General features: G+C 38.4%; 1 protein-coding gene across 1 annotated transcript in view; it reads left to right on the top strand.

The window, feature by feature from the left end:
- cacna1ba (calcium channel, voltage-dependent, N type, alpha 1B subunit, a) overlaps positions 1-26,651 on the top strand; it is a 518,974-nt gene that overhangs the window by 31,523 nt on the left and 460,800 nt on the right. Inside the window, exons 3-5 of the mRNA XM_067969602.1 lie at positions 10,421-10,687; positions 12,256-12,361; positions 18,025-18,164. Of these exons, the coding sequence (XP_067825703.1) occupies positions 10,421-10,687; positions 12,256-12,361; positions 18,025-18,164 (513 nt within the window). The remainder of the gene's footprint in view (positions 1-10,420; positions 10,688-12,255; positions 12,362-18,024; positions 18,165-26,651) is intronic.

Below are 26,651 nucleotides of genomic sequence, written 5' to 3'. Positions count from 1 at the left end.
AATTGTGTGGGGCAGGCTGGATGGACCAGAGGGTCTTCTCCTGTGTATCATTGTTCGTACGTAAGAAACTAAAACAGGCAGAAAATTCTCTCCAACACAGTGACATTTAGTGTAATTTTAACTGATTAATTCAAAGAACATGGGACATAAAAGTTAAAATGTCTTTGTCATAATAGTCATAATTGTCTGTAAGTGCTGCTGATTGAATTATCCTGTAGGAGGATTTCAATGATGATTTAAAATTTTGTTGACTCTCTCCCCTCCTTCAAAAGCCTCTTCAAAACCTACCTTTTTTATTTTGGCTGCCTCTAACTCTTCCATCACTGCTCAGTGCCGTTTACACTTCTGTGAAGCACTTCAGGATATTATTATGTTAAATGTTATCCAAATGTGAGTTGTGAATAGACAAAGATGGGGAAATATAAACAGCCACTTAAATTTCTATAGCACCTTTTAATGTGATAAAACATCCCAAGGTGCTTCACAGAAGTATAACCAGACAAAAAAAATTGACACTGAGCAAAAGAAGGAGACATTAGTACAGGTGACCAAAAACTTGGTCAAAGAGCGAGGTTTTAAGGAGTGTCTTAAAGGAGAATAGAGAGGCAGAGAGGTTTAGGGAGCGATTTCTCGAGTTCAGGGCCCAGGTGGTTGAAGGCACAGCTGCCTATGGTTGGGCAAAGGAAGTCAGGGATGCACAAGAGGCCAGAATTGGAGGAACGCAAAGTTCTCTGAGAGTTGTCGGGCTGGAGGAGGTTACGGAGATGGGGAGGGGCAAGGCCATGGAGGGATTTGAACACTAGGATGAGAATTTTTAAATCGAGGTCTTCAGGGACCGAGAGTCAGCGAGCACAGGGGTGATGGGTGAATGGGACTTGGTGCTGGTTAGGATTCGGGCAGCAGAGTTTTGGATAACTTCTTAGCAATAGAAAAAAAAATGAACAAGCCGTGAATTGGAACAGGAAAGGAATGTTAATCATAAATAAGGATTATTAAAATTGTGTTTTACCGATTTCCACAGATAAATTCCTGGATTTTTTTTATGGTGGTAAATGGGTGAAAAATGACTTCCTCCAGAATTTGAGGGAGAAATAACGCTATAATTTTCCATTATTTTCCCACCAAAAGTCAAGTCTGGAGAAGTGTGGGCATCACATCCATGACATCAGCACATATGTTGAGTGCTGTTCATGCCATGCTGATGTCATGGATGCACTGTGTGCGCACTTTGGATTGGATTTCCAATAGGAAAAGAAACAAATACTTTGGATATTTTAAGGGGCCTTGGACCATCTTTAGGTACCACTCATCCTCAATGATATTCTTTATACTGCAACAAACATCAGTCTTTTGTTCCGAGTTGCGTATGGTGCAAGGGCAGCAGTGCGCTGACACGGTTATACCATACTGATGATCCCCAGTAGAAAGACTAGGAATCATCAGCCAAAGGCTGACTTGGGTCACTGTATCCCTGTGCACAATCTCCCAACAATTTTTATTCGCCCACCATTATGGCTGGAGCCGTAACAAGATAAATATCTCCATTTTAAAAAAAATTATTTGGTGGTTAAGTGAGAGTCTGATGACACTTTATAAAGGTGGTCTCCATGAACTATAAATTAATTATGGGTTTTCATTTAACTTGACTGTACCTTTCTTAAAAAAAAAAGTCTTTTGCTTGTTTTCTTAAATTTTGTCTTCCAAATAAAAACAGATTTACTGATTTATCTTGGAATTCATCTGGGTTGTTGGGGTCCAATTGTTTGAGTTTTCTCCCTTTTTCCACTGAAACTAAAAGTGGAGACAAATGGGTTTTAAAATCGGCAATAAAAATGGACTTTAGTGATCCTCAATTGAAAGAAAGGGGGGGGGAATGGTAATCAATTGTAAGCGTGTAAGAATTTGAAGTGCATAGAAATACATCGAAGTTATAACACAGAAAAAGGCCATTTGACTCAAACGACCTGTTTAGGCATTTACCCTCCACGCAAGCATTGTTTTTATTTATATGGGAAACTAAAGATCTCGAATGAATAACTGGTTTAGTTGAAACTATAAGCAGTTACCACAACCTTTTTAATTCTAAATTTCAGAAATCACCTGCATTTTCCCATTCTTTTTACTCTTGAAATATTCTAAATATGATTTGAAGCAGGAAAGTTTATAGTCTTCAGCACAAATTCATGTTCCAAATTTTTAAACAGGCTGATCTAAAACACATCTTGCACTGTACATTACTGAACCTTTTGTGACTACATGCCCAAACATTTTTTTTGCATAATTACACAACTGCACTTACTCTTTGTATTTCGATAATTTAAATGATTTCAGTAAATTCACAGTTTCTCTATTGTTAAATCAACTCGCTTTAATTCTGGGTGGTGGAGATATTGGAATAAAATCACACAGCTGAAATATACCTTTTAGCCTATTAGCAGGGGTGGCAGAGCAGAACACAGCACCTGCTACTGCACCTTACAGCAGGCGATTACAACACACGCACACAATCTTGTAAAATTCAGTATATAGTTTCTCTGAATATTTTTTTTTGAAATGTCTATCAGATTGTATAAAACCACTGAATATAAACAAAATGTGGTTTTGGTGATTATCTTCAAATTAATCTATGGGGTGAAGAAGCAAGCAGGCTTTACAGCACAGTGGCTTTTCCATGTAGAGGGAACATGATTACAAAAAATAATTCTGCCTAGGGTGGAGTTTTTAAAATTGAGTCACCTAAGTGAAGGGCCAAAATCCATGTTGTGAACTCATGTTTCTACAGTACAAACCGAAGCAGCAGATTCAGAATAGTGAATTTACATCAATCCATCAACTAGGTTTTTACAATTTTTAAAAAAAATGTCAAAATAAATAGGGTGAAATAACAAAACACACAAACTGCAGCTAATTAAAACCCTCAAAAAATAAATAAAGGTATCTTGGTCCATTTAATAAAGTAGAAAATGCAAACAATTACACATGAGCAGAAAGAAACATTTCGTTTTTAAAAAAAGGGCCAGTTAAGTTCCATGGCTAAGGTAGAGAAGATGAGAGAAATCAACAAGTCGTTGTTGAGTAAAGTCAAGCCTGGGTTCAAAAGCCAGTGGACTTTAGTATGGAAGTAAGGGGTTTCTCAGTTTTGAGGTCCTGAGAAAGAATGGAAAGGGGGAACAGCAGGAGGATGGCATGTTTGGATTTTAGGAGGAACAAAAAAGTTCAGAGCGGTCATAATCATATTAATATTTATTAACGTGCAGAGGGGTGAGGAAGGCCATGACACAGAAGTTGGAGGCCAGAGATGAGACAAGGATCTCCTATTGGATAACAGGCATGCATGAGTTATGTGGACTGTACCACAGGTGGTTCATTTTTTTTTCCTGGTTGATCAATTGCCTGTCATCTGATCATAACACGTTTACATTTGTGTGTGTGTTTTTAATAATGTTTTTAACCATCTTTTCCCACATGTTTCCAGCACACTTATTTTGGCAGCTGTCCAAATGTTGTACATTGCTACCCTGTTGTGATGCTGTTGGAAGCTGTGCTACAGGGTTGATCTCGCAATTGCATTTTTATGTCGTGTCTGGATGTTTACCTATTGGAGCTGTCTGACCTGTGTAAGTATTACTGTAGTGTTTATGGAGGAGTTCTTCAAATTCATACAAGGGTGATCCTAGATCTACAAAAACTCATTACATCAAGCAGAAGCTGTGGATTTGTAATTATTTCTCAGTGTTTGTTGGTACATGCCAGTGGAACTCGAAAATGAACAACTAGGATTAATAATTTCTGATTATCTGAAGTACATAATTAAAAAATATTTATATACATCAATATTACTTTTTTGAAGCTGCACTCCAGGGATTTGTATGGACATGCTGATATCTGTTTGGCATTGCAATCGTTGCCATACAGTCTATGCATCTCCAATCTTTCTCCTTTGCCCATGCAACTAACCAAATACTCGGTCTCTGCAAAGCCTTTTGAATTATATTTCTCTCCTTTGTACATCTTGCTTTCCTAAATAAAAATAGCTTTATTTGCAAACCTGAACAATCTGCATGTATGATAGCAGAGGTTCCTTGGATTGAGGTTTGTTGGACCTGAATGTCACTACTGTACAGTTGAGACTATTCTGCTTTTGTGATCACTCTGTGCTGCCTATTAAGCCAGTTCTTGAATCTATTTTTCAACTTTTCCCTGATTCCAGGAGTTATTTTCTGAGAGATGTTGTCAAATGCTTTCTCAAAACTGAGATACACGTCAATCCATATTTCATTTTACCGCTGACTTGACTGCATCTGAGTTCCAATTTCTTGAGCTGTGCATGATTTATTTAACATGCACCAATGTTGGCTTTCATTATCTTCTCATTGGAAACTGCAAAAATCTTTTCCTTTCTGATAAACTCTAGTTTTTTCCCACGATTGATGCAAACCAAATCAATCTGTAATTCTTAGGGTCATGTGTCTGACTATTTTGAAATTTGGGAATTCCTTATTCCTTGCCCGCTCTGACCTATATGTGACTAAAGTCCCACTACAATGACTCTTAACTGCCCTCTTAAGTGGCCTAGCAAGCCACTCCGTTGTGTCAAACTTAGGGCAATAGGGATGGGCAATAAATGCCAGCCATGTCAGCAACACCCACATCCCAAGAATGAATATATATATTTTTAAAAATTGCATTAGTGATTTCCAATCTTCCTATGTCCAAAAAATTATGGAAGACAACTCAGTGTTTCCCTCCTTTCAGTATTCTCAGCTATAGTCTACATAGGGGGCTCAGGGCTGACTGAGTGCGATTGTTAAATTTGCTCAGATTTATTTCTGAAATCCAGAAATTATAGAATGTTCAGGAATATGATAGTTATTAAAGTTAACAGATTATGTTGCTAATATGAATGTAATGAAAGCCAAAGAATGTAATTTTTTTCTATATGGTCATTGAGAGAAATATTTGTTAGTTTAATCATGATCCTGTGTTCTATTTGGCCCCACACAACTCTAATACTTTGATGCTTGTGATGTTATCAGGGAAATAGATTATTCTCATTAACGGACAGACGCAGATCAGGACAGTTCCTATCATAGCCTTAGCTTTACTGTTACTAAAGTCGTTTATGTTCAATTATTCAGTAAATACTTGCCATAACTTTCCTCATTACCAAAGCCCATGGAATGTATAGGTATTTTTGCACATATTTTTGCACTACTTTAGTAATTTATACCAATGAATCATAGTTATAATTTGATGTTAGCAATTACTCATGTTTGTGTTTTGACAAAAGTACTTTTGAACAATTAGCTACTAATATCTCCATATCTTTTCACTTAATTGTCTCATTGTTATTTCTCTCTCTTATTGAACCAACTTGTCCTTTACATAGCATAGGATTATATCATAATGCCAAAACAGAGATGGCTACTTATGGTTTCATGTTGAGGCCTACATTAAGGACCCAAACATCTAAAAGATTATCTTCTTTGGAAGATTAGTCCAGGCAACTGTGTTCAGTCAAGGCAGGAAGATTGCTCCATCTAAATGCCTTACAAATGGAGTCTCAAGTGACCCTTTTAATATTGGCAATAACTCAAATGGAATGAGCTTTTACTTTATCTGGTGATGTTTGACCCAACAATTCATAACATAGGCATAATTTCCACAGCCAATCTAGTGATAGATTATCTGCATTTACTTATTTTAATGTCTGCACTCCATTTCTGTTAGCTGACAATTGCGGGGGAATAAAAATATTTCAGAAGAGTTCAGTGAAATATTGGTAGGAGCTGTCTATGAAGAACTCCTTGAAATCTTTTAGTTGGAATTGTAGGTCTTCCAAAATGTGAACTGTTTGAAACCATTACTGCTATTAATTTTATTGTAGTTAGTAGACTACAGAAACAATAGCATGTACCAGACACAAACTCATTTGGATTGATACATTTCCCTACAAGAAACAATTTTTGCTCAAACTACCCAATGTATCATGTGGCATGACACTGAGCTCTACAGTGCAGAAGGGTTCCTGGCTAGATCCATGGTCTGTGATGAATTAGTTGATCTCAGCTGCAGTAGTAGGTGAGGGCATTCCAACTCACGTTAGTATTTCTGGGCTGGTGAGAGATAAAAGTTGCCCAGAGTTTCTGCTCATGATCATTTATCAGTAACCTCTGCTAGAAGTGCATGTGTATGAACTGTTGGTGAAGATAACTCCAGGCCGAGCTCTGATGGTCCCCATGGTTGAAAAAACACTGACTCTTACTTCCAGAGTCCCATTCAAAGTTGCTACTGGAGGACCCATGGAATTATAGCTGAGCAAGAGCCATGAGATGTTAATCAAGGGAGAAAGCTCAATTCAAAATAATTTCACTTCAATTAATGGGAATAATTCTATTTATTTCATACAAAGATTTGCCCAGATAGTCAGTTAGGTAAAATTGACTAACAACAGCAACAAAGGAAGCTGGATAAACACATGAGGGTGAAAGAGATAGAAGGTTTTGTTGATAGGGAGGGAGGAGGCTCATGTGGAGCATAAACACTAGCATGGGCCTGTTGGGCCAAATGGCCTGTTTCTGTGCTGTACATTTTTTGTAATTCTTTGTAATATTTTGAAATCAAATTTCTTTCCACATGGAAAATAATGAATCATCTGCTTATCAAATTCAAACAAGGCGTCTGGATAATTCCTATGCAAGTCTCTCTTTAATAAATAAATCATAACACTTCCAGTGTTAAATTTAATTATGTTGTGCCATATGCATTATTTATATTGCAAAATATAATCTGCATTTAAGGAAAATGACAGGTGAAAGAAAAAAAGACCTCATATTAACGTGTTAATATAATGTACAGGTCAGGCCTGTTTGGTCATTGGAATTCAGTTGTCTTTGGTTAGGCATGCAACTCCCAAAATTGACTTCAAAATGCAAACTGGTTGCTTATCAGAGTTGGCCAGGGTGCTGCCATTAATAGTTAACAAGAACCTTGATAACAGAATTAAGGGAAAAAGAAAATCTGAGTGGCAGCATATTTAATATGTCTCACCTTTGTGATAATTTCAGTATAAAACATCAGTATTTTCTAAAATCCAAATTAAAAATGTGTTGGATATATTATGTACAACATAGAATTTGTTTTGTGAGTGAGGAGGATCAAATAATATCTGTTACCTTGAGCATTTTACTAATATATTTGTAATAAGGAGCCTTCTAAATCTAAGTGGTTGTTTTAATATTCAGCTGCTTCCCAGATTACAAGGACCTGATCTTCAAAATTCTTTGTCGGAGTGAAGAATATATTAGTGGTTTCACCCTGGTATTTGCACTGCATGCTGCACAACCAGTATCCTAGACTTAAATTGCATTGTGACAAATCACAGAGATCAGTGACAAACTTGGCTTATATTCCGTTGAGTATAGAAGATTGAATGGTGATCTGATCGAGGTGTTTACAATGTTAAAAGGATATGATAGGGTAGATACAGAGAAATTATTTCCTCTGGTGGGGGAATCAAGAACAAGGGGACATAATTTTAAAATGAGAGCTAGGCTGTCCAGGTTGGAAATCAGGAAGTACTTTATCACAACAAGGGTAGTAGAAATCTGGAACTCATTCCTTCTCCTCCCCCCCCCCCCCCCCAAAAAAAAGGATGTAGATGCAAGGACAGTTGGAGCTTCAAAGACTGAGACAGATAGATTTTAGTTAGGTTAAAAACAAAAAAAAATGCTGGAGAAGCTCAGCAAGTGAAGCAGCATCTGTGGGGAAAGAAACAGAGTTAATGTTTCAGATTGAAGACCTTTCGTCAGAACTGGAAGATGTTAAAGAGTTAATGTTTTTAAGCAAGTACAGAGCCAGGGAAAGGGGGGGGAGGAAAGAACAAAAGTGAAGGCACCCTCCTTGCCTTGCACAGTCATCCCTTTTGACATTTAATCTCTCTTGTCCTCTACCCTATCAGAGACCTTCCCTTTTTGTTCTTTCCTCCCCCCTCCCCCCTTTTCCTAGCTCTGTACTTGCTTAAAAACATTAACTCTTTAACATCTTCCAGCTCTGACGAAAGGCCTTCGACCTGATACATTAACTCTGTTTCTTTCTCCACAGATGCTGCCTGACTTGCTGAGCTTCTCCAGCATTTTCTGTTTTTATTTCAGATTTCCAGCAGTATTTTGTTTTAGTTTAGTTCGGTAAGGGTATGGAGGGTTATGGAACAAAGGTCGGTATTTGGGGATTGAGGTGCCGATCAGCCATTATCTTATTGACTGGGGGTACATGCTGGAGGGACTGAATGGCCTGCTCGTGTTCCTTAAGGTCTGTGCCTGTGTGCTTGGATACATTCACAGAGCTTTGCTCTTCACATGAATTATTTTGATGTTGGGGAATATTGCTTGCTTCTAGTAAATTTTTAAACTTCGAGGAGGTCTCGTGTACTGTTGGTCACTTTCATAATGTGGTCCGCATGCGGCTGGAGTTCCCCTGCGCCTGGTGCAGACTCAGACTGAAGTGAAAGAGCTTTAAATTATATGGCTTTCGAGTGCTTGGGACTCGGATTAGGACCCGAGACATGAGTTATACTATTACGTTCACATTGATGCACAAGTAGTGGTATAACATCACCCGAAAATTCATGGGGTGTCCTTGGGCTGAAATTAAATCTGTTGTTGGGTTGAGTCACTGAGTTGGGGGGTGAAGATTTTCATGCCTAACGATTAGAAAGACAAATTAGTATGAAACAATTGTTACAATTTGAATTCGCCCATCGTAACATTGAAATGCCCCATTATTGCATCAGTTCTACTTTATGGCTGAGTCCTTGTTTTACAGTATTTTATTATGTTCACGCTGTGTCGGGTAATTTTAACTTTTGAGGATAGTGTGAAACGGGCGATATCGGATTGGCCGCCTGTTATATGATCTCTCGATTTTCCATTCTTCTGGCTGACTTTAGCCCCCCCCCCATTATACCATTTACTATTTATCACTGGGGAATGGATGAAAACCCTCAAACCCAGCTGGGACTCAGACTTCCAACGGATTTGATGTCAGCCCGAGGTCTGAGCTCTGACCCCGTTAGATTTCACCCGGGATGATTCACCGTAATGAGTTCCAGTCTATACCAAGATCAAATGGACGCATCACTTTTTTTTTAGTCTTCGTAAGTTTTCAATATCCTGTGTTTCATTATTGAACCATCACAAATTGAAATTCATAGATCTTGTAATGGTTGCATTTGACTGTTTTGGATAGCATCCCAGATTTACAGAATAACTAATTCTATTTTTTTAAACCTCATATTTCAAATTACTTGCATTAAATTGCTTTTCCATTACAGCTGTGGAACCAGGAGGAAAACAGTGAGTTTGCCGTTTCTGGCTGTAGAAACCACAAACCCCATTAACTCAGTAACCTGTTACTTGGAAGCCTGTTGATTTTTCAAAAATGGAAATAGCTCCGTTTGAGCAACAAGGCTCATTTCCAAACGGGCCTGTGAAAAATCGATTTACAACAATCATATTAAAATAATTGGACAGGGAAACGAATGCGTATGTAGTAGTTATAAAGGGGATGCATATAAACCACATATCGTATATATCTCTTTAGGTTCGGGGGGCACTGGAAGGAATCCACTCGGGGGTATTTTAGGGGCAAATTAAGTTTGAATTGCAGATAGATTCTGTAAAAGTTTCGTGTAGCTGTGTTGGAGGCGTGCACGGTGAGGTGCGCCCGCTGGTCTATGTGCACGGTGCGTGTGCACGCCGGACACGCCTGTCTTTGTTGGGGCTGTTTTGTTTCTCTTGTAATTGACAGCGGGGCTCTCATGCACATCTCCCGCCAGGAACCTGGCTCCAAGGCTTGAGAGCCCATCTCAGTGTTAGGAGAAGATGCCAGTGAACGATTCTTGATTTTTCATCTTTAAAAAGCAAAAAGAAAAAAACCCCAATCTAAATGATTTGGAAATAAAGGTGGTGTTCTTGCTGATTGGCTTCCAGGAATCACATGGGTAGGTTTCTATAAGGGGCTGAGATTCGCAAATTGGTTACTTTCAGCATTTTGAAATTGACAACTGCTTGTGTGTTGGTCGCGGCTCCTGTTTAAAATACTGGACAAGAGCACAAAAAAAGGAAGCGGATGCATTTTTAACAACTGTTCTCTTTCTTACGCGATGTCTGATTTCCCAGTTGTTGCTCTGGATGTGTGCTGAACCTATTGGAAGTTATGGGAATAAGACCGAATATTTGCGTTGGTGTCGCTTAGATTGTAAGAAGACTTAAATTGCACACAAGACTGAGAGATCAATCTCGCTCATTTCTTCTTTTGATGTACACCTGCAACCAGGAATAGGAGACCTATGCGTTTGTGATGCGTCTTCCTTCTGTGTCTAATCTGAGGTGGGATTTTAACGTGTGGTTTACTTTTCTAGAATGGCTCGGTTCGGAGACGACGTGTCAGCTCGGTATGGAGGTGGAGGTCCGGCGGGCGGGGGAAGAGGTGGAAGCCGCCAGGGAGGCCCCCAAGCCGCTCAGAGGGGGATGTATGGCTCCAAGTCGATGGCCCAAAGAGCCCGGACTATGGCTCTTTACAACCCCATCCCTGTCCGTCAGAACTGCTTTACAGTCAACAGATCACTTTTTATATTTAGTGAAGACAATGTCATACGAAAATACGCCAAAAGAATAACAGAGTGGCCATATCCTTTTATATATAGCCGAGGCATTCAGATTGTAAAGGGGATACAGAATGATAGTGCTATGCGGTGCCACTGGTTGTTGGCAAAGGTTAACCTCGCCGTTGCCTGGGCGTGTGTATGGATGGCGTGTGCCGGTGTGAGTGCTTTGTGCTACGCGTCTCAAGGGAGGCTGTTGTTTTTTTTCATCTATAATCACAGTCCCTATTGATTCTTTGTAAGAGCAGTAGATCTCATTCACAGACGCACGCTGTCTGATGATCAACGGGTTATGTGATAGATACTTATTTATCTTTTTTTCTCTCCAATGTGGTTGTATTCAAACGGTTTAAGGGATAACCAATCCAGTATCAATAATCCATTATTAATAGATTAGACCCTGATAAATCCGCTGCCAGATACTTAAACTCGATTATTTTTGACCAAGTGGACGGCTCAGAGTTTTTGTACATGACACGAATGTTTCTTGTGGGTCGCTGTATGTTAGAGTGGTGCTAACAGATGCTTTAAAACATCTGCAACACGCGGCCCCGAGCATCCCCCTTTGCTAACTTGTACTGCAACACATTAAAAAGTACCTTCTGAAAAATACTGCTTTTGGAAATTACATCTATCTATAGTATGTTCTTGTATTCTCCCCAAGAGCCAATTTCTAAAGAGACACACTGTTCAGCCGCTTTCCTATTTACACCGGAGATCAGCGGCAGTGAAAGGGGATTTTCTGTTTGCTGAGAAAGTTGCTAGAATGCCGTGTGTATGTGTGTGTGTGTGTGTGTCGATAAAATGGTGTTCTGTCGGAGGGCGCTGCCGCCGAGGCGCTGTTCACCGTTCAGTGGAGCTGTCCTAGGTGCTGAAATGCGCCCACGCCTCCACGCAATCTGGAGTCTGCTACCCGCCTGGAGATGGCGAATCCCATGTTGTTGGGAGGAGGCGATGGGGATCGTCTGTTACGTAGGATGAACGCAAATCAGTTATTTTGAGCAAGAGTATGAGAAAAAGATGTTTGTAATATATCTGGATATACACATCATATTGACCTGATCTTGTCGATGTCTCGGATTAAGATTCGTACAGCGCTGGCTCATTATTTATAGTAAAGACTCAAAATGAAAGGCAAGTTAGTTGGTATAACGGTGCATTTGATTTTTTTTCCTCTGGAAAGTATAGTTCGAAGCAGCGCCTCTTGGCAGACGAACTTTCATCTCAAATTTCCCCAAACTTCAGCTCAACCAGTAGTTTTATCCCAACCCGCTGATGAGACAGACCAATTTGTAAGAATATCTACAGTTTCTATTAAAAAAAGTCTTCTCTATCCACCTCAACATCCCCTGAATTGGGGGAGGTGGGGGGAGGGTTGAAATCACATTGCACGGTTTTTATATCAAAAGTCAAGAATGTGTTGATTTATGAAGATGACAACGTCCCTATTGCCCGAGATTAGAGAAAGGTATCAAACAATTACAAGTTTATCTACCTAATTATCTTTTTAAAAACAAATATGGTTTTACAAGCCAAAGCCAGAAACAAAGTCAATTTGATTGTGGATACTCATTTTCCTTAACCTTACTTACTCCATTTGAATACATGATATTAGCGACCATTATTGCAAACTGCATTGTTTTAGCGTTGGAGCAACACCTTCCTGATGGAGATAAAACGCCCATGTCGGAGAGATTGGTGAGTATCGTATGCTGGTTACATTTTTCACGACACTGTGATGCTCAACTCATATTTAAAAAAAGACCCTACAAATTGTAAGTGTAACTTAAATAAACTTTGCACTGCTTCTGGATTCCCTCATAAATTCCAAGAATTACAAAGAATGTACAACACAGAAACGGGCCTTTCGGCCCAACCGGTCTATGCCGGTGTTTATGCTCCACACGAGCCACCTCCCTCTCCTTCATTTAACTCTTATCAGCATAACGAACATTTCTTAAAATGTGTCAACGTTTTTCTTGCGATTCCAGCTGTTTAAATAAGAACATGGCCTGTTGTGGTTCTAAAAGGGGCGAAACACACTTAAGTTGTACAGTCCTAGAAAATATTAAAAAATGTGAAACTTTTTGTGCGTGTTTAAATAACACGACGACTTTGGAACACCAACTAAAATTGAAGAACAAAGGCTTTCAGAACAAGATAATCATTTACGTTCAACACGAAAGAAATCTCTCATTAAAAAAGATAAGCATTCATAACTTGAGACACAATCATATTTTATGCCTAATAACAGTAGCAACAGTACAAAAATAGGGAAGTGGGCCCCTAAAGCAGAAAAAGTTACTTTCATAATGTAAGCAATAGGTGGGAAAGGTCTTTTTTCTGTGAAATAATGTTAAATAGTCCCATCATGTATGAATAAAATGCAAATAATAGTTTTATTTCAAAAATCAAGAATTGATACCTTGATGCTGTGTCGAGAATCCTAAACAGGTTTATCAAGAATCTCTGAGTTGACTATACTGAGCGCCTGGACCCCACTCCCAACATAGTTTTAAAATAAACACCATTTGTGCTGTGTCAATTCAGAGATTGTTATTGCTACATGATTGTCAGCAACACGATGTAGAAAAAAACAATCCACACAATGGGATCTAACTCTGGTCTCTCTGGCACATTAATCATTGAGACACATAATTGTGCTTTAATTGGGCAATAAAGAATGCGAAGGCACCTTTTTTTTAATGGTCCTTGCCATGTGTTAGTGATGATCTAGGTACATCTGAGTGCTGAAAAGGTGCAGGTCAACTTTATTCTGTGATTTTCATCATGTAAAGTTGACAGAAACTGAGACACATTTATTCAAATGTTTTCAAGTTGTTCTGAGCCAATCAGAATATCCTTCTGTCCATTAACCATAATCTAATTCATTCAATAAAACTCAAATTGCAAGCGAAGTATCGGTAGTTCACACTGGTTAATCAATTTGGAATTCAACCTCTAACATTAGTGCTCCCTAATGACTCATTCGGTAAAGACAGTGTAACTGGGCCATTTCATCCAGAAAGTCTCAGATTCAACCCCCAGTCTGTGTTACATTAGTTAAATTCAATGGAGATAGTGGTGCCTCAATTGACTTTAGTTTTCTTGGGTTTGCATAGGGAGGGTCATCCAGGATTCCTGCTCCTGATTGTTAACCGGTAACAGCTGCTGGAAAGAGCATATATATAGATATCGGGTGAGAATATGGTTGGGCTTGGTGCCTCCATGATAGATTACTCTGCGAGCTCTCACTGTCTGGTGTCAGGCTTGACCATGAAGAATAGACATTTGGCTGAGGTATCAGATTATGGAGCTGTACTCCAACAGGAATTAATGACAGGGAAAGAAGAAGGAGGAAAACCCTGCTGTGAAATTATTTTGCACACTGAACATTATAAACACCAACCACACGGATATCACGTAGAGAGTCGAGAAATAGGGGGCAAAGTCTCAGGATAAGAAGTCAACCATTTAAGACTGAGATGAGGAGGAATTTCTTCACAGAGTTGTGAATCTTTGGCATTCTCTACCCCAGAGGGCTGTGGATGCTGAGTCGTTGAGTATATTCAAAGCTGAGTTCGGTAGATTTTTGGGCTGTACGAGAATCAAGGGATATGGGGATCAGGCGGGAAAGTGGAGTTGAGGTCGAAGATCAGCCATGATCTTGTTGAATGGCGGAGCAGGCTCGAGGGTCCGTATGGCCTACTCCTGCTGCTGCTACTTATGTACTTATCGGGATATTTATTTAATAGCTGCTATAAATGCAAGAGTTAGGACATCAATTTGTCTAATTGTAAAAGACTTGACAAATGTTGCCTCAAGCAGTAACCATTCTACCTGGTTTATAAAATAGTTGAAATTTTTGTTTTTGAACTTTGCTTAATTGGAGTCTATCAACCAAATCTATAGTCCTTTGACACCCTGTTCTACACATGTGAATGGACTCACCTCTACATGGTTTAATCAGAGCACAGCAAATGGCTTATTGATTACTTTTTCATAGCAAAGGCACAGCAAGCCCTGTGAGATTATAATCAGATCAATTAAGTAGAATTTTGCTTTATTTATTGAAAAATATAATACTGATTTTGCTCAATCCAAATTGAATTTAAAAAAAATATTAATTTTAACTTTGAAGAAGGTTTCACAGACTTTTGTGCACCTGAAATTATTCATTTATTGGCTATTATAAGCAAAACTTTAATACAAAAGTTAAAGTAAGAATTTTCATGTGCTATTTGGCATTACTAAACAAACAATTTAAATTACTATTCATTATATTTAGGATTTCAAAGAGAAGCTATCACAAAATGGCATTTGTGTACTTCATACATTCCTGCTGGTTCACTGATTACAGTACTAAAATTCATTAGTGAAGTCATTTCAATTCATAGTGGTAAACTTAGTTTATGGATTTGGTATTCCTGGATGGCGTGGTGATTGAAGAGGTATTTCCTTCAGTTTTTAAAATGTTTTGAGAGGTATTTACTTGTTAGTGAAGGGCACTGGTCCCTCAATTTTCTCCCTTTTAGGATTTGTCTCAGCCCTGTACTTCTGGCAAAAGGTTGGCTTGCTTCCACAATTTGAAAAACTGCTAGTAACCAACAATTTGTGGCAACCCAGCAAAGTCAACCCCATCCGACTCTCTGCCCAGGCAATCCTTCACTCTGTGACTTGAATCAGGAGTTGAGTTGAATAGAGGATGTTGTGTGCCTCCAGCCGCACATTCCATGGCACTGTTCATTACTGGCTGTAATGCTTAGCACTATTGTACCACTGGTTCCTTCATGTTTTTATCAATGCAATTGTTTATTGAATAGCAAAGCACTCAGGCTGATAAACCAATATAGGTAAATTGGAACATTTTATTATTTGAAAAATAATAAGTATCTGCTTCTTAAGAGATTTCAATCAACTGCACATCAAAGATCAATGTAACATCCTGTGGTGCAATTTAAAAATAGTAATTGGCAATTGTGCCATTTATTTATTTATTTATTTATATATATATATATAAAAAAAATATCTGGTTTTGCTAAAAATCTGCAAAACCAGTATACTTTTCTTCAATTAATAGGATCTGTGAAGGACCCTGAATAAACATCTGCATTTCATTAAAAAAAATTAATTCATTGCAGCACACCAACTTATGAATAATTCATAAATCTACAATATTCTTGTATGCAAACCAGACATAACATTGTGGTTAAAACCTAATCATCAGTAAGAACTGTAACATCCTAGGCATGCTTATCTTATACATTCTCCTGTGTCGCAAAAAGCGACGGTGCTGATGAATGCTTTCGAATTGTTCCTGGAACAAATATAGTGATAATTAAGCACCTGACAACCTATTTACATTTTTTAATGCTGCAGCATCCCATAACTATATTTTCAGCCCAGGAGGTGAAACTATTTGCATGCAACATATACTATGCTTGAAGTGTGACCCTTCTTTCAAGAAATATCTGTCTTCAATCTGAAATATTCCTCTGGCATGGTTCAAGCTCCGTAAGGGAAGTTAGTTAATCCTGTTAAAACGAGTTCCTGCCCCATTTCCTGCTAATCCCAATACATGAAACTAAAAAAGAAAGGTGGAGATTAAAATCAAATTGCAAACAGAAATTATGCCTTCAATGATCTGTTACGCTAAAAGTGCATGTCCACTGCAAGTTTAGTAGCAGTACAAATCAGTTTTGGCTTTGGATTGATGCAAAACTTGCATCGTATAAATCTGGTGTTAAAGCCTGACTTGATTCTAGAGACAAGGATAGTGAGGCTTACTCCCCAGGGAGTCTCACTCCGCTTTGCTCTGGTGGCAGATCAGGCCCTGACTCCGGATTTAGGTTGCCCAGAAAGGGCAGCGATGATGCCAAGACACTGATTGTGGTTTAAATGCACTTCTACACTATTAAAAATGTAAAAAGTTGTGACCATTGCAGCTTTTAAGAAGCCAACTGTAATTCTTGGTTTTGTTGTTTATGGTGGATTAGCTTGTGTTGGCATACAAGTTAACAGCTGACATTTGGGTGGCCTATTGAAGAGGGTGAAAGCATAGTTCAAGAGTATCTCTAAAAGGCAGATGGTAAAATTGGAGGACTAGTCACCCAGTTCACTCACCTCTGCACCACATAACAGACGGTTCAAGGAAGGCATTGTCTGCCCATCTTCTCTGCTAGGGAATCATGTGTAACATTGGACGATTAATAGAAGAGAAGAAAAGTAAATTTAAAAATCGCAGAGGGGGCAATTGAAGAAATGCTGGTTGGAACGTGTCACTACTTTAGGAAATTAAAGCCTGGTTTTCAGTGTTGTTTATCAATAGATTGTATTTTTAAAAATTGTAATATCTTTTGAGTTTATAATTTCAGTTCAGAAATTTCCATTAACTCTGAGATGCACTTGTTTAGCAAAGTCTCTTCATGACGCTACAAGTATCCACTTGGAACGTTCTTATGTAATTGTATATTGAGAGAAATTATATGTATCATCCTAGTTGGACTAGTGTTATAAATGCTAAAATATGCTGGGTGGATTGGTCTCCAAATTACTCTGTTTTCTTGTCTCTCTCCTCTCCCTCATTTTTTTCACTTTTGACCTGAAGACACTAATTCTTGCTGTGGTACAGCTACCTCAGCCTAGTTGCTATCCTTCATACATGAGCCGAGACAATGTGTTGGCAGGGTATTTTATCCTGATCCGATCTTCACCTAACATCCACCCACACACGTGCACTTTCCAGCAGGAGTCACTGGATAGTAATCAGAAGCTCTAACACTGGCTGATTTTATTTCTCCTTGGCCCAGGGGTACTAATGGTAATAGTGACACTCATGCTGCTGGTCCGACTGAGATCAGCTAATTCAACATAGACAGACAATTGAATCTGATACTTTCTGATCAGTAAGGCTTAGGGAACCAAATCATTCTTAAGACATCGATTGTTAGGATTTTGAGAGTCACACAGCAAAACAGGTACTGTTTCCTCTGTGATTTTGTTAAAAGTCAGACATATTAGTTCTCAGTGCTGCTTTATGTCATTGTCACCTCAAATGTATGTTTCATACAAGACTGTAAGAATATTATTTAATGGTGACCATCTTTATATTTAATCTGAACTCTCAGTGCCCCATATTTCACCTCTCCAGCAAAACCACTCCGAGCTGATAAATAGGTGATGTAAAAGTATTATAGTTTAAAATTATTTGACCATTTCCAGATAAACATCTAAAAATAATCACTCAGTAAAAATGATAAAATGTATTTCTTCTGGCTGTTGAGCAAACAGCTTGAACAATTTGACATTTTTTTGTTATCAGGTAAGATAACCTTTCTCATTGGTGTATTTTGCTCTTTCAGGATGACACTGAGCCTTATTTCATTGGAATATTTTGCTTTGAAGCTGGCATCAAAATCATTGCTCTAGGATTCGCTTTTCATAAAGGTTCTTACCTTCGAAATGGCTGGAACGTGATGGATTTTGTAGTGGTTCTCACTGGGTAAGTTGCTGAAAATCACACACTGCCAGTGTAATTGTTTTGTTTTAGAAGATTTCATATATTTTTCAGGTGAAAGGTTGAAATATAAGGCATTTTGAAACTGCAAAGCTCAATATTATGTTGGAGGCTTTGTTATACTCCGTACAATGGAACCTCCATTATCTGCACTCCTATTATCCAACATCCCAATTATCAGTCAGAATATTCTCAGGACAGAACCTTGTATGAAATGTCATTTCATTGCACAGATTCTTTTGTTTGTATTTATGAATAAAACTAGTAATATTTAGCTGTAGGTATTTTACTTGTCTTCACTCCTCTACCCAAAGCAATGCTGTATCACATGTATAACACCAAGATTTGGACATACTCGATTATCCTCCAGTTTCTAATATCCATCATGGAATCCCCTTCATATTAATGGATGATAATGGAGGTCCTACTGTATACTTACACACAGGTGGCTCATGCACCATATTCTTCTTATGATGAAGTGGCAAAAGTGAGCTCATGTGGAGATCAGTTGGACCTTCTGAACCTGCCCTCAAAGTTACTTCAGGAGAATGAGAAAATATAGAGTCCTGCACCATTTGATCTAAGTATGCACTACATTGGATACAAAATTGCACTCTCTTATTTAATGCTGAGTTTGCAGTTGTTCGCCTATGTTTTCTTGAACTAAAGTAGTGATCATGTTGCATAAAAATCAAAAAGAATCATACAGAAAAGCTTTGTCTAACTTAAACATTTATATGGTGATAGAAAAAGTGAGAAGCAATTTTTGCCTCTGTTGGCTTGTGATAAGGATGTAGATTGTTTTCCATGGTGTAACCTCGTGCTAAAATATTGCCAGATTATAATTTAAATTTGAAACAAAACAGAAAATGCTGTAAATGCACGGCATCTGTGTTGAGAAAGGACTTGTTTAACGTCTTAAGGCAGGGCCCTTCAGAACTGAAAAATGAGGGATTAATGAGCACATTAGAATGATCTGAGAAAGGAACAATAGGGAGCAAGATATGCCAATCACACAATTATTTTACTTGTTTAATTTAAGTTTCATATATTCAGTAACTAATTGAACTGTTGTTTATTCTTGTCCAAGTTGAGGACCATTGTGTAGTGTTTTAACTGCAGTGAAATTCAGAATATTTTTGAAACATTTAAAGGGCTACTTGGTTGTAAGTAAATGTAATCCTGAAAAGCTGATGAGACAAAGAAAGCATATTTAAATGAGTGCATTAAAAAGCAATATAGCAGGAAACACATGATTTTGAAGATCCTCATTGAACTGTCAGTGAGTATCCCGTATATGAATACCAGGCTGAGCTTCATTGTCTATCACTGTTTCAAACCATTGATAACAACTAACTAATACCATGAAAGTTCACTTCAAGTCATTAGTAATTAACATAATGAAGTTATTATTTCAGATACTGCCTGAAATGGCCTATAATGGGAATTACACTTTTCAAACTTCATAGTTCTGCCTGTGGTTCAGTGGGAATGTTTCAGTAAATGCTTGGTACACGTGGTTATCTGCATCCATACTTAAAAGAACTGTTTAAAGTGCCATGATATTTAATGGTAGTTTAATCTGTTACTGTACATTGTACATAAAAGGTACACAGTTAAAATCTAGCTGGACATGTATTGTTTAACTATTGGGTTTTGTACTGTTACTGGAATAACAGTTGGATTAAGGATATTTGATCTCTTATTGGAGCAGAAACATTGGAGTAGACTGTCATCGTAGATGGCCTGAGTTTTATCGCTGAAACAAAATTCAAAAATACTGGCACAGATTTATCTTTACTAATGGTGGTTATACATAAAGTGAAGATTGGGTAACTAGCTTTTTTTTTTGTTCATGGCGATATACATTGCACATAAATTTGAAAAACAAATGTCGTTATTAGGTCCAGTCATTGTTCAGAAGCTCGAGTGATCGATAACTTGGACTGCTGCTGATTTTCACAATGTCTTGACAACTTGCCCTCGCAGACTACATTTCACTTGAAAATGGACAGCTGTGACCAAATGCTTCAGCAGCGTTTAGTCCGCGTTCTTTTTAATGAAGCAGACTGAACATTTGATTGCTTTTACAAGTCTCATTTCGTACAATAAATGGATCATGCTTGTAATCCAGTGAGCTTGAAATGGACTGGCTCTATGCGAGACCCGGTTCCATTAAATGTATTTCTTTTACTTTAAAAAAAAGTATTCTAATCTCTGAGGTCAGTATAGAATGCGGAGAATATGTCTGGGGAATTTCCTTCAAATTGTTGATCTTGGCTGCTCATCCCAGATTTTAAACCAGGATTGTTTATCCAAATTAAGAGATAAATGTATTTTTACATTGATTTGTATTAAAACACTCAAATTCTCTGTGATGCCCTGCAGTGAACATTTAAATAAGCACACTCTGCACCGTGCAAATGTGTTGATGCGGAATAAAGAAACCCTGAGCAACTGATGCATGGCGCAGTCCTGACAGACACTTCGCGCTCAGCTATTGAACTGCACCTTCCTCCCATCCGCCAGATCCATTGTTGACAGAAGGCAGTCGTTCTGATTCGTTTTAGTGCAGTCATTGATCAAACTGATTTTTCTATCTGAGAGTTCAAAGCTCTGCGACTGGAAAATAAAATGTGTTTATCATGGGGGCAGGTGTCCAATTCGCTGTGTGAAATGCATTTATCCAATCAGACACTAGCTAGCTTGACAGAATCTTTCAGGAGTGGCTTTGTATTCTGGCCACTGGTGACAGACACATAATCTATCTAGATCCGGTATAAGAATGTGCTAATTGGGAAAGTAAATTTAGTATTTTAGGCCCTAGAAAAAGATCAATATCTCATTGAATGACTGTAGAAAATCTAATAGACCCAGGCTAAGGGCTTGCATTGTTGCTTCAGGAGATATATCTCCACATCCAATAGCTTCACATTTTGTTTTGAATTGTTCATTTCTAATCCATCCCAATTCCAAGAACAAAAATTTATGTTACCATACCTTGCTTTTTATGAATCATAAGCTGCTTGTATCTTAATTTAAAATAATAATTTCGCAAAGTCAGTTGTGTCCTCAGTAGAATCTGAAACTGTAATCTGGAAATCGAATATTGGAAAAGTGTGACATTTTCCTCCTGGTTCCGCCCCCATCACATGTCCTGAGACTCACGATGTAACTTAAAACAAAATCACTTGCTCACTATCGTTCTGCGTAACTATTTTGACGCCGATCTGTTATTTCAGTACCTGGGAGACACTCTGTCAGATTACCACCGGACATGAGCACTTCCTATCACTGAAACCCTACTTTGTTGGCATCATTTTATCTGAAATGATGTTACAATTTGCTCTCTTGTTTTCCCAATTGAGCCTCTGCAAATTCAGCGACAATCGTCGCAAAACATTGACTTCAAATTGACAAGGGTTTTGATGGTGAAATCCCAGTCTCGGTTCCATCTTGCTGCCTCCAAGCTTGTCCTCGGGAGCAAGCAACCTCTGAAGGGACATTTCTTCACGCAGACTGAGTGCATCAAGGAGGTGCTGTAGCTTACTCCCAATAGAATGAACAGGATTAGTGAGGTGGTTGGTCAGTGGAAGTGGTGAATCTGTTCTTGTAGTTTTCCTGCAGATCTTTAGATGAATATTTTGACTGTTTATGTGTAGCCTTGTAATTTTTTCCTTTTTTGCTTTAATATATATATATTTATTTTTGTGCTCACCCTAGCAAGGGACTTTTTGTGGAGAATGGAGTGTTTTCCCCCTTCAGGGATGTAAAATTAGCATTGGGCACTTATAGGGCAGGTATAGCACAGACATGAACAATAGAGCTCCTTGGGCCTGGACAGGATGCCTTAACCTCAAACTTCCGTGAGTGGTGTGCCATTTCCAATTTGGTGTTGCAGAGTGAGATTGCTAACCTATATCTCATTGTCAGGAGTCCAGTAATTTATACTTTAACCCATTAAGAACTGCCTTGAGTTCCCCAATGGCTTGGGGGGTGTGGAGGTAAAGATGCCCACCCAGCTCAATCCCTGGATTATGTGGATTTTGTTGAACTTAGCGAGGACAGAGTTGGGGTGCTTCAAATGGTTGGGGACTAGCTTGTGGGAAAATCATCCAGGATTCCTGCTCCTGGTCACTATTCAGTGACGTCCCCTCCCCAACTGTAGACATCCAAGTGAGTTCAATATCAGCAGCGATGTGCTTTAAGGTCCAGTGGACACCTACTTTCTGTCCCACATAAAGAATGGCTGAAGTACTGGAGGGCTGCTGATACCTGTGGAACTGTACTTCAGGAGAGAGAACATTTTGGTGGGGGAGGAAAGGAAATGCCTCAAGCTTCCGCAAACTTGCTTCACCCGTAATGGAGACAGGTTGATTTGAACCCTGGGCCCAAGGGAGCAAGGATAAGTGTGACCTTTTAGATTTTCGTAACTTTTCTTACTAAGATTCTGTTCATTTGGTGTCTTCATCCCAAGCTCCAAAAAAAACCAGAATGGTGCTGTATTCCACCTGGTACTTGATAAACAAAAATCCCATTATTTCTGGAAGCTCTCCATTTCCTGTCTGTATTTTAAATATTCTGTTAGGGAGTCAGGCTGTTTTGGTGGTGCAGTGCATTAGAACGAATTGGTAGGATGTGGGTTCTCATCCATAAGTCTGCTCCCACTGAATCCTATATTTTGGTTGGGCCAGCAGAAGTGTTGTTATGTGCAAGTTCATTGATAAAATGGAAGGAAGCAAATTCATCAGGCAAGCCCCAAGATTTGTTTTCCACTTTTTCCAGGAGTCACAGTGCATGTTTGAAGCCTTTAAATCATCCATCTGAGATTCAGAATGCTCCACAATATTAGGGGCTGAAAAAAGAAAAAAAATAATTGATAGAAAATGGGGAACTAAGTACATCATTTAAAAACTACTAGACATATTTCATGACTAAAGAAAATCTGTATTAAAGGAATATTTCATTTTTGTAATTCGTATTCATCTCTCTTCCATTCAAATCAGGTTTAAGTTGCTTTTTGTCTGTCTAATTGAATTTCATCTGGAGATGACTCTATTGTACATCATTTGTAAGAGCACTTCAAAGAACAGCAAGTGATGTTTTTTTTTGCATTTGTGCATAGTTTCCAAGGGGATATGGATACAGGTCTGGGGACACATACTTATGAAATCAGCCCAGAACCATTGTATTATGTTCACAAGCCGTGTGAACAGCTACATATTGGTGCCAATACGGTTTCAATCAAAAACTCGATCACTTTTAAAGTCAATTGTTAATGTAGCATTTGGTGTCTGGGAGATACCATTATTCCTAGCCAATATTGTGGATATAACTAATGCAATTGAAGAGAGCAGTTGTTCATTGTCATGGACTGGTTTGTTGTCATTTGTTGTTGAGCCATACTTAATTTTATTTTTAAACAAAGCATTCTGAACTACTAGAAAATGTACAATTTGTTAGTGTCAATACCCAAGGCCTTTAAAATGACCCCATTTATTTTAATAAGTTAACACCTCCATTAAAAAAGCAGAGTGAGGAATTTTAGACGAAGGTGTGAAGTGTTTGTCTGCTAGTGTCCCACGGCATAATTTTTGATGAACACAAAATAATTTGCCCATCTTTTCCTTTAATCAATAAACATCTGTCAATTGAACTCTTTTTAATGTTTTGAGGATACATAGGTATACTTTGGAATCTGAACTTTAATAAGTGGAAGTATAAGGTAAATTATAACATTAAAAAATTACAGTGGGGATTGAATGTCATGTGTGGATTTCCTTGCAATATGCTGCATAATTCATGATTTCTCTTCAGTAGTTTTTAATTTGAATGCTGGTTAAACCAAATGCTGCCTGTACTTTCATCTTGACTTTCTACCTCTGATGCAGGTTGTGTTAATGCTATATCAGGAACATACCAAGCTGAAAATTATTAGAGTAGGTCTACGCTGGAGATGAGTTCCAGGTGAATGGTAAAGATTCATTCAGATTTTCCACCTCACCCTGAACCACCTTGCATATGGTAGAAGTAACAAACAGTAGGAAAGCTAACACCAAGGCTCAAGGGTCTTCAAATGGGAATGTAGCAGTTAAAATCGTGCTGTTCTCTACATGCCATAAATATTTGATCTGTCCCTATTAGATGGTTTTGTTTGTGGAAGGTGGTGTCTTCATGGGTCAGAACAATAAGGCAACTGTGTGTAAAATCTATGATTTTTGTCAAGGTTTTAAAAAGGTCAGGGGTCAATGACCCATGGGGTATGTGGGATGTAACTTGCGTTTGACAAGCTGCCTTCCCCACCATTTAATACCATATTTATATTTATACCAGTCAGTTAGATTTGATCTTCCCATCACTGACACAGTTTCTTCTGCAAGGTAGAAACTTACTGTGCTGTATTGAGGTATCTGTCTATACGAGCTAGTAAAGAGAGCATGGAATCAAATGGAGGCCATTTGACAATATTTTCAGTGAAAAGTTATAACATTTTTATACTTGATATTTACGTTGATCAGACTCAGATTCTTTAATCTAAGTTGACAAGGTCATAGTGTGACCTCTTCTCAGATAAAATAATGGATTTTCATCGCACATGTGGTTATGCGATTGTCCTGTTAAAGTGCACATCCGGTTACATTATGTTTCCTCCTTATGTTTTTATTCTCTTGTCTTTTTAAAGGTTGAAATCCCACCCGGATGTTGGTAACATGTTTGATTATGTATTGGCATGAAATTCCTTTGTGTTCTCCTTTCACAAACTTATTAATCCATTCATTTTACAAATTTTGTGGATTTGTTAAGTTGGCCAATGCATTGTAAATACTGCACAATGGAATTTTGCCCTAATGGCCACATGCTCTATCACATCACTGCAAAGATGGACAGTTGACCACCTTCCTGGTCTTTGCCAGCTCGGCTCTGCAGAGAGCCACTAGAAGGCGAGCAATATTAATTCTTTCTCTGATTTTTTTTTTCTCCATTCACTTTGGGGAAGCGTCTCATTTCCATTAGAGGTTGGGAAATATCTGTGTATTCAATTATCTATGAACCATGTATGGGTATATTGATTATTGTAAAATTTAATAACCTCACTGCCATCCACAGTGTAACACAGTGATTGGGAATCCAATATTACAAGATTTGTGTAATAATTAGCCTCTCATAGTATAACCAAAGATGTACAATTAGAAAGTTAGGAGTCAAATCCTGTAGCATTAAAATGCAGATAACATAACTCAGAGCTTCACAAATAGAGCTGCAATATATTTATCCCAACCTGGTTTAGATGGGTTCATACAAGCATCAGGAGGTGAGTTTTTCTCCTGTCGAAGTAATTTAGAAGAAATTAGTTCACACTGTACTGTACAGTTTAATTTGAAACAACAATAAATTAGCAACTGGGAAACAAGTATAAATTTACAGCTATGGTGCAAATGAGGCCTTTAGGAGGCATGCTGTACACTTGCATACTCACTAATAGTTTATTAAAATGTAAAACTGTTGGATCTGTTTCTTATATGAGAGAGTCTCTTTATACTGCAGCTACATAGCTCCTGAACTTTTTTCCCAACCTCATTTCTTTATCTCCCCAAGGCTAGGTACTTGAGGCCAATTGTTAGGGCCCTTACTTCTGCCTTAGCTGGGGTCCGCTACCTTGGTATGCTTCTAGTCTGTGTAGTTCAGTGCCACCACTCAAGTCAGTGCATTTACTCACTAAGCCATCCATAGAGATACAGGGTGAATTTATATTTGATTATAGCATGTATTTGGTAAAAAAAATTCTGGAGGTCAGTTGAATTGGATCCAGTTCCAGTTTTGATTTTGGAGAGCTTGAGCGCTTTCTCAATGTGATTGTTTCATATGTAATAAGGGATGATCATAGATTAATTGAAGCTAAGTACGTGGATCGGAGTTAGTTTTTAGTCCACTCTGACAATGCATGTCTCTCTTATTTTCTATTGTGTAGTTGATTTATGACTCATTACAGATGATTTCTTTTGAACAATTTCTCTTGACTGAGTTTTTTTTAATACCTCTCTATTTCTCTCAAGCTGGTAACCTGTTCCCTTTGGCCTCTCGCCTTTGTGCCATTCTTCATGAGAGTCTAGACAGTGAGCACTGGGGCTATTGCAGCTGAGCCTGACCTGTTGCTCACCTGATCCACACTGCTTCCTGCAGGGGTTGCTGAATAATAATTAGGAGCAGTAAGTGTGGTTGCCTTTTCCTCCCCTCCCCTCATTTATTGCCTTCCTAGCCTAGGGATGGTGATGCTAATTGTAGTGAACAACTTCTGCCTCATCTGAGATCAGCTAACAAAACACAGACATTGAACCTGGGACACCTCTGATTCGTATGGCACATGCAGTATATTTATACACTGAGCCATCAGAAGAGACATTGGGTGGACACTTTGAGATCAAACTAATTGAGGGTGTAAGATAATCGAAGATTTGTTGTGTCACCAAAATA

Source organism: Heptranchias perlo, chromosome 31 (genome assembly GCF_035084215.1).
Source record: "Heptranchias perlo isolate sHepPer1 chromosome 31, sHepPer1.hap1, whole genome shotgun sequence".
NCBI lineage: Eukaryota > Metazoa > Chordata > Chondrichthyes > Hexanchiformes > Hexanchidae > Heptranchias > Heptranchias perlo.
This window is presented reverse-complemented; position numbering and strand designations above follow the sequence as displayed.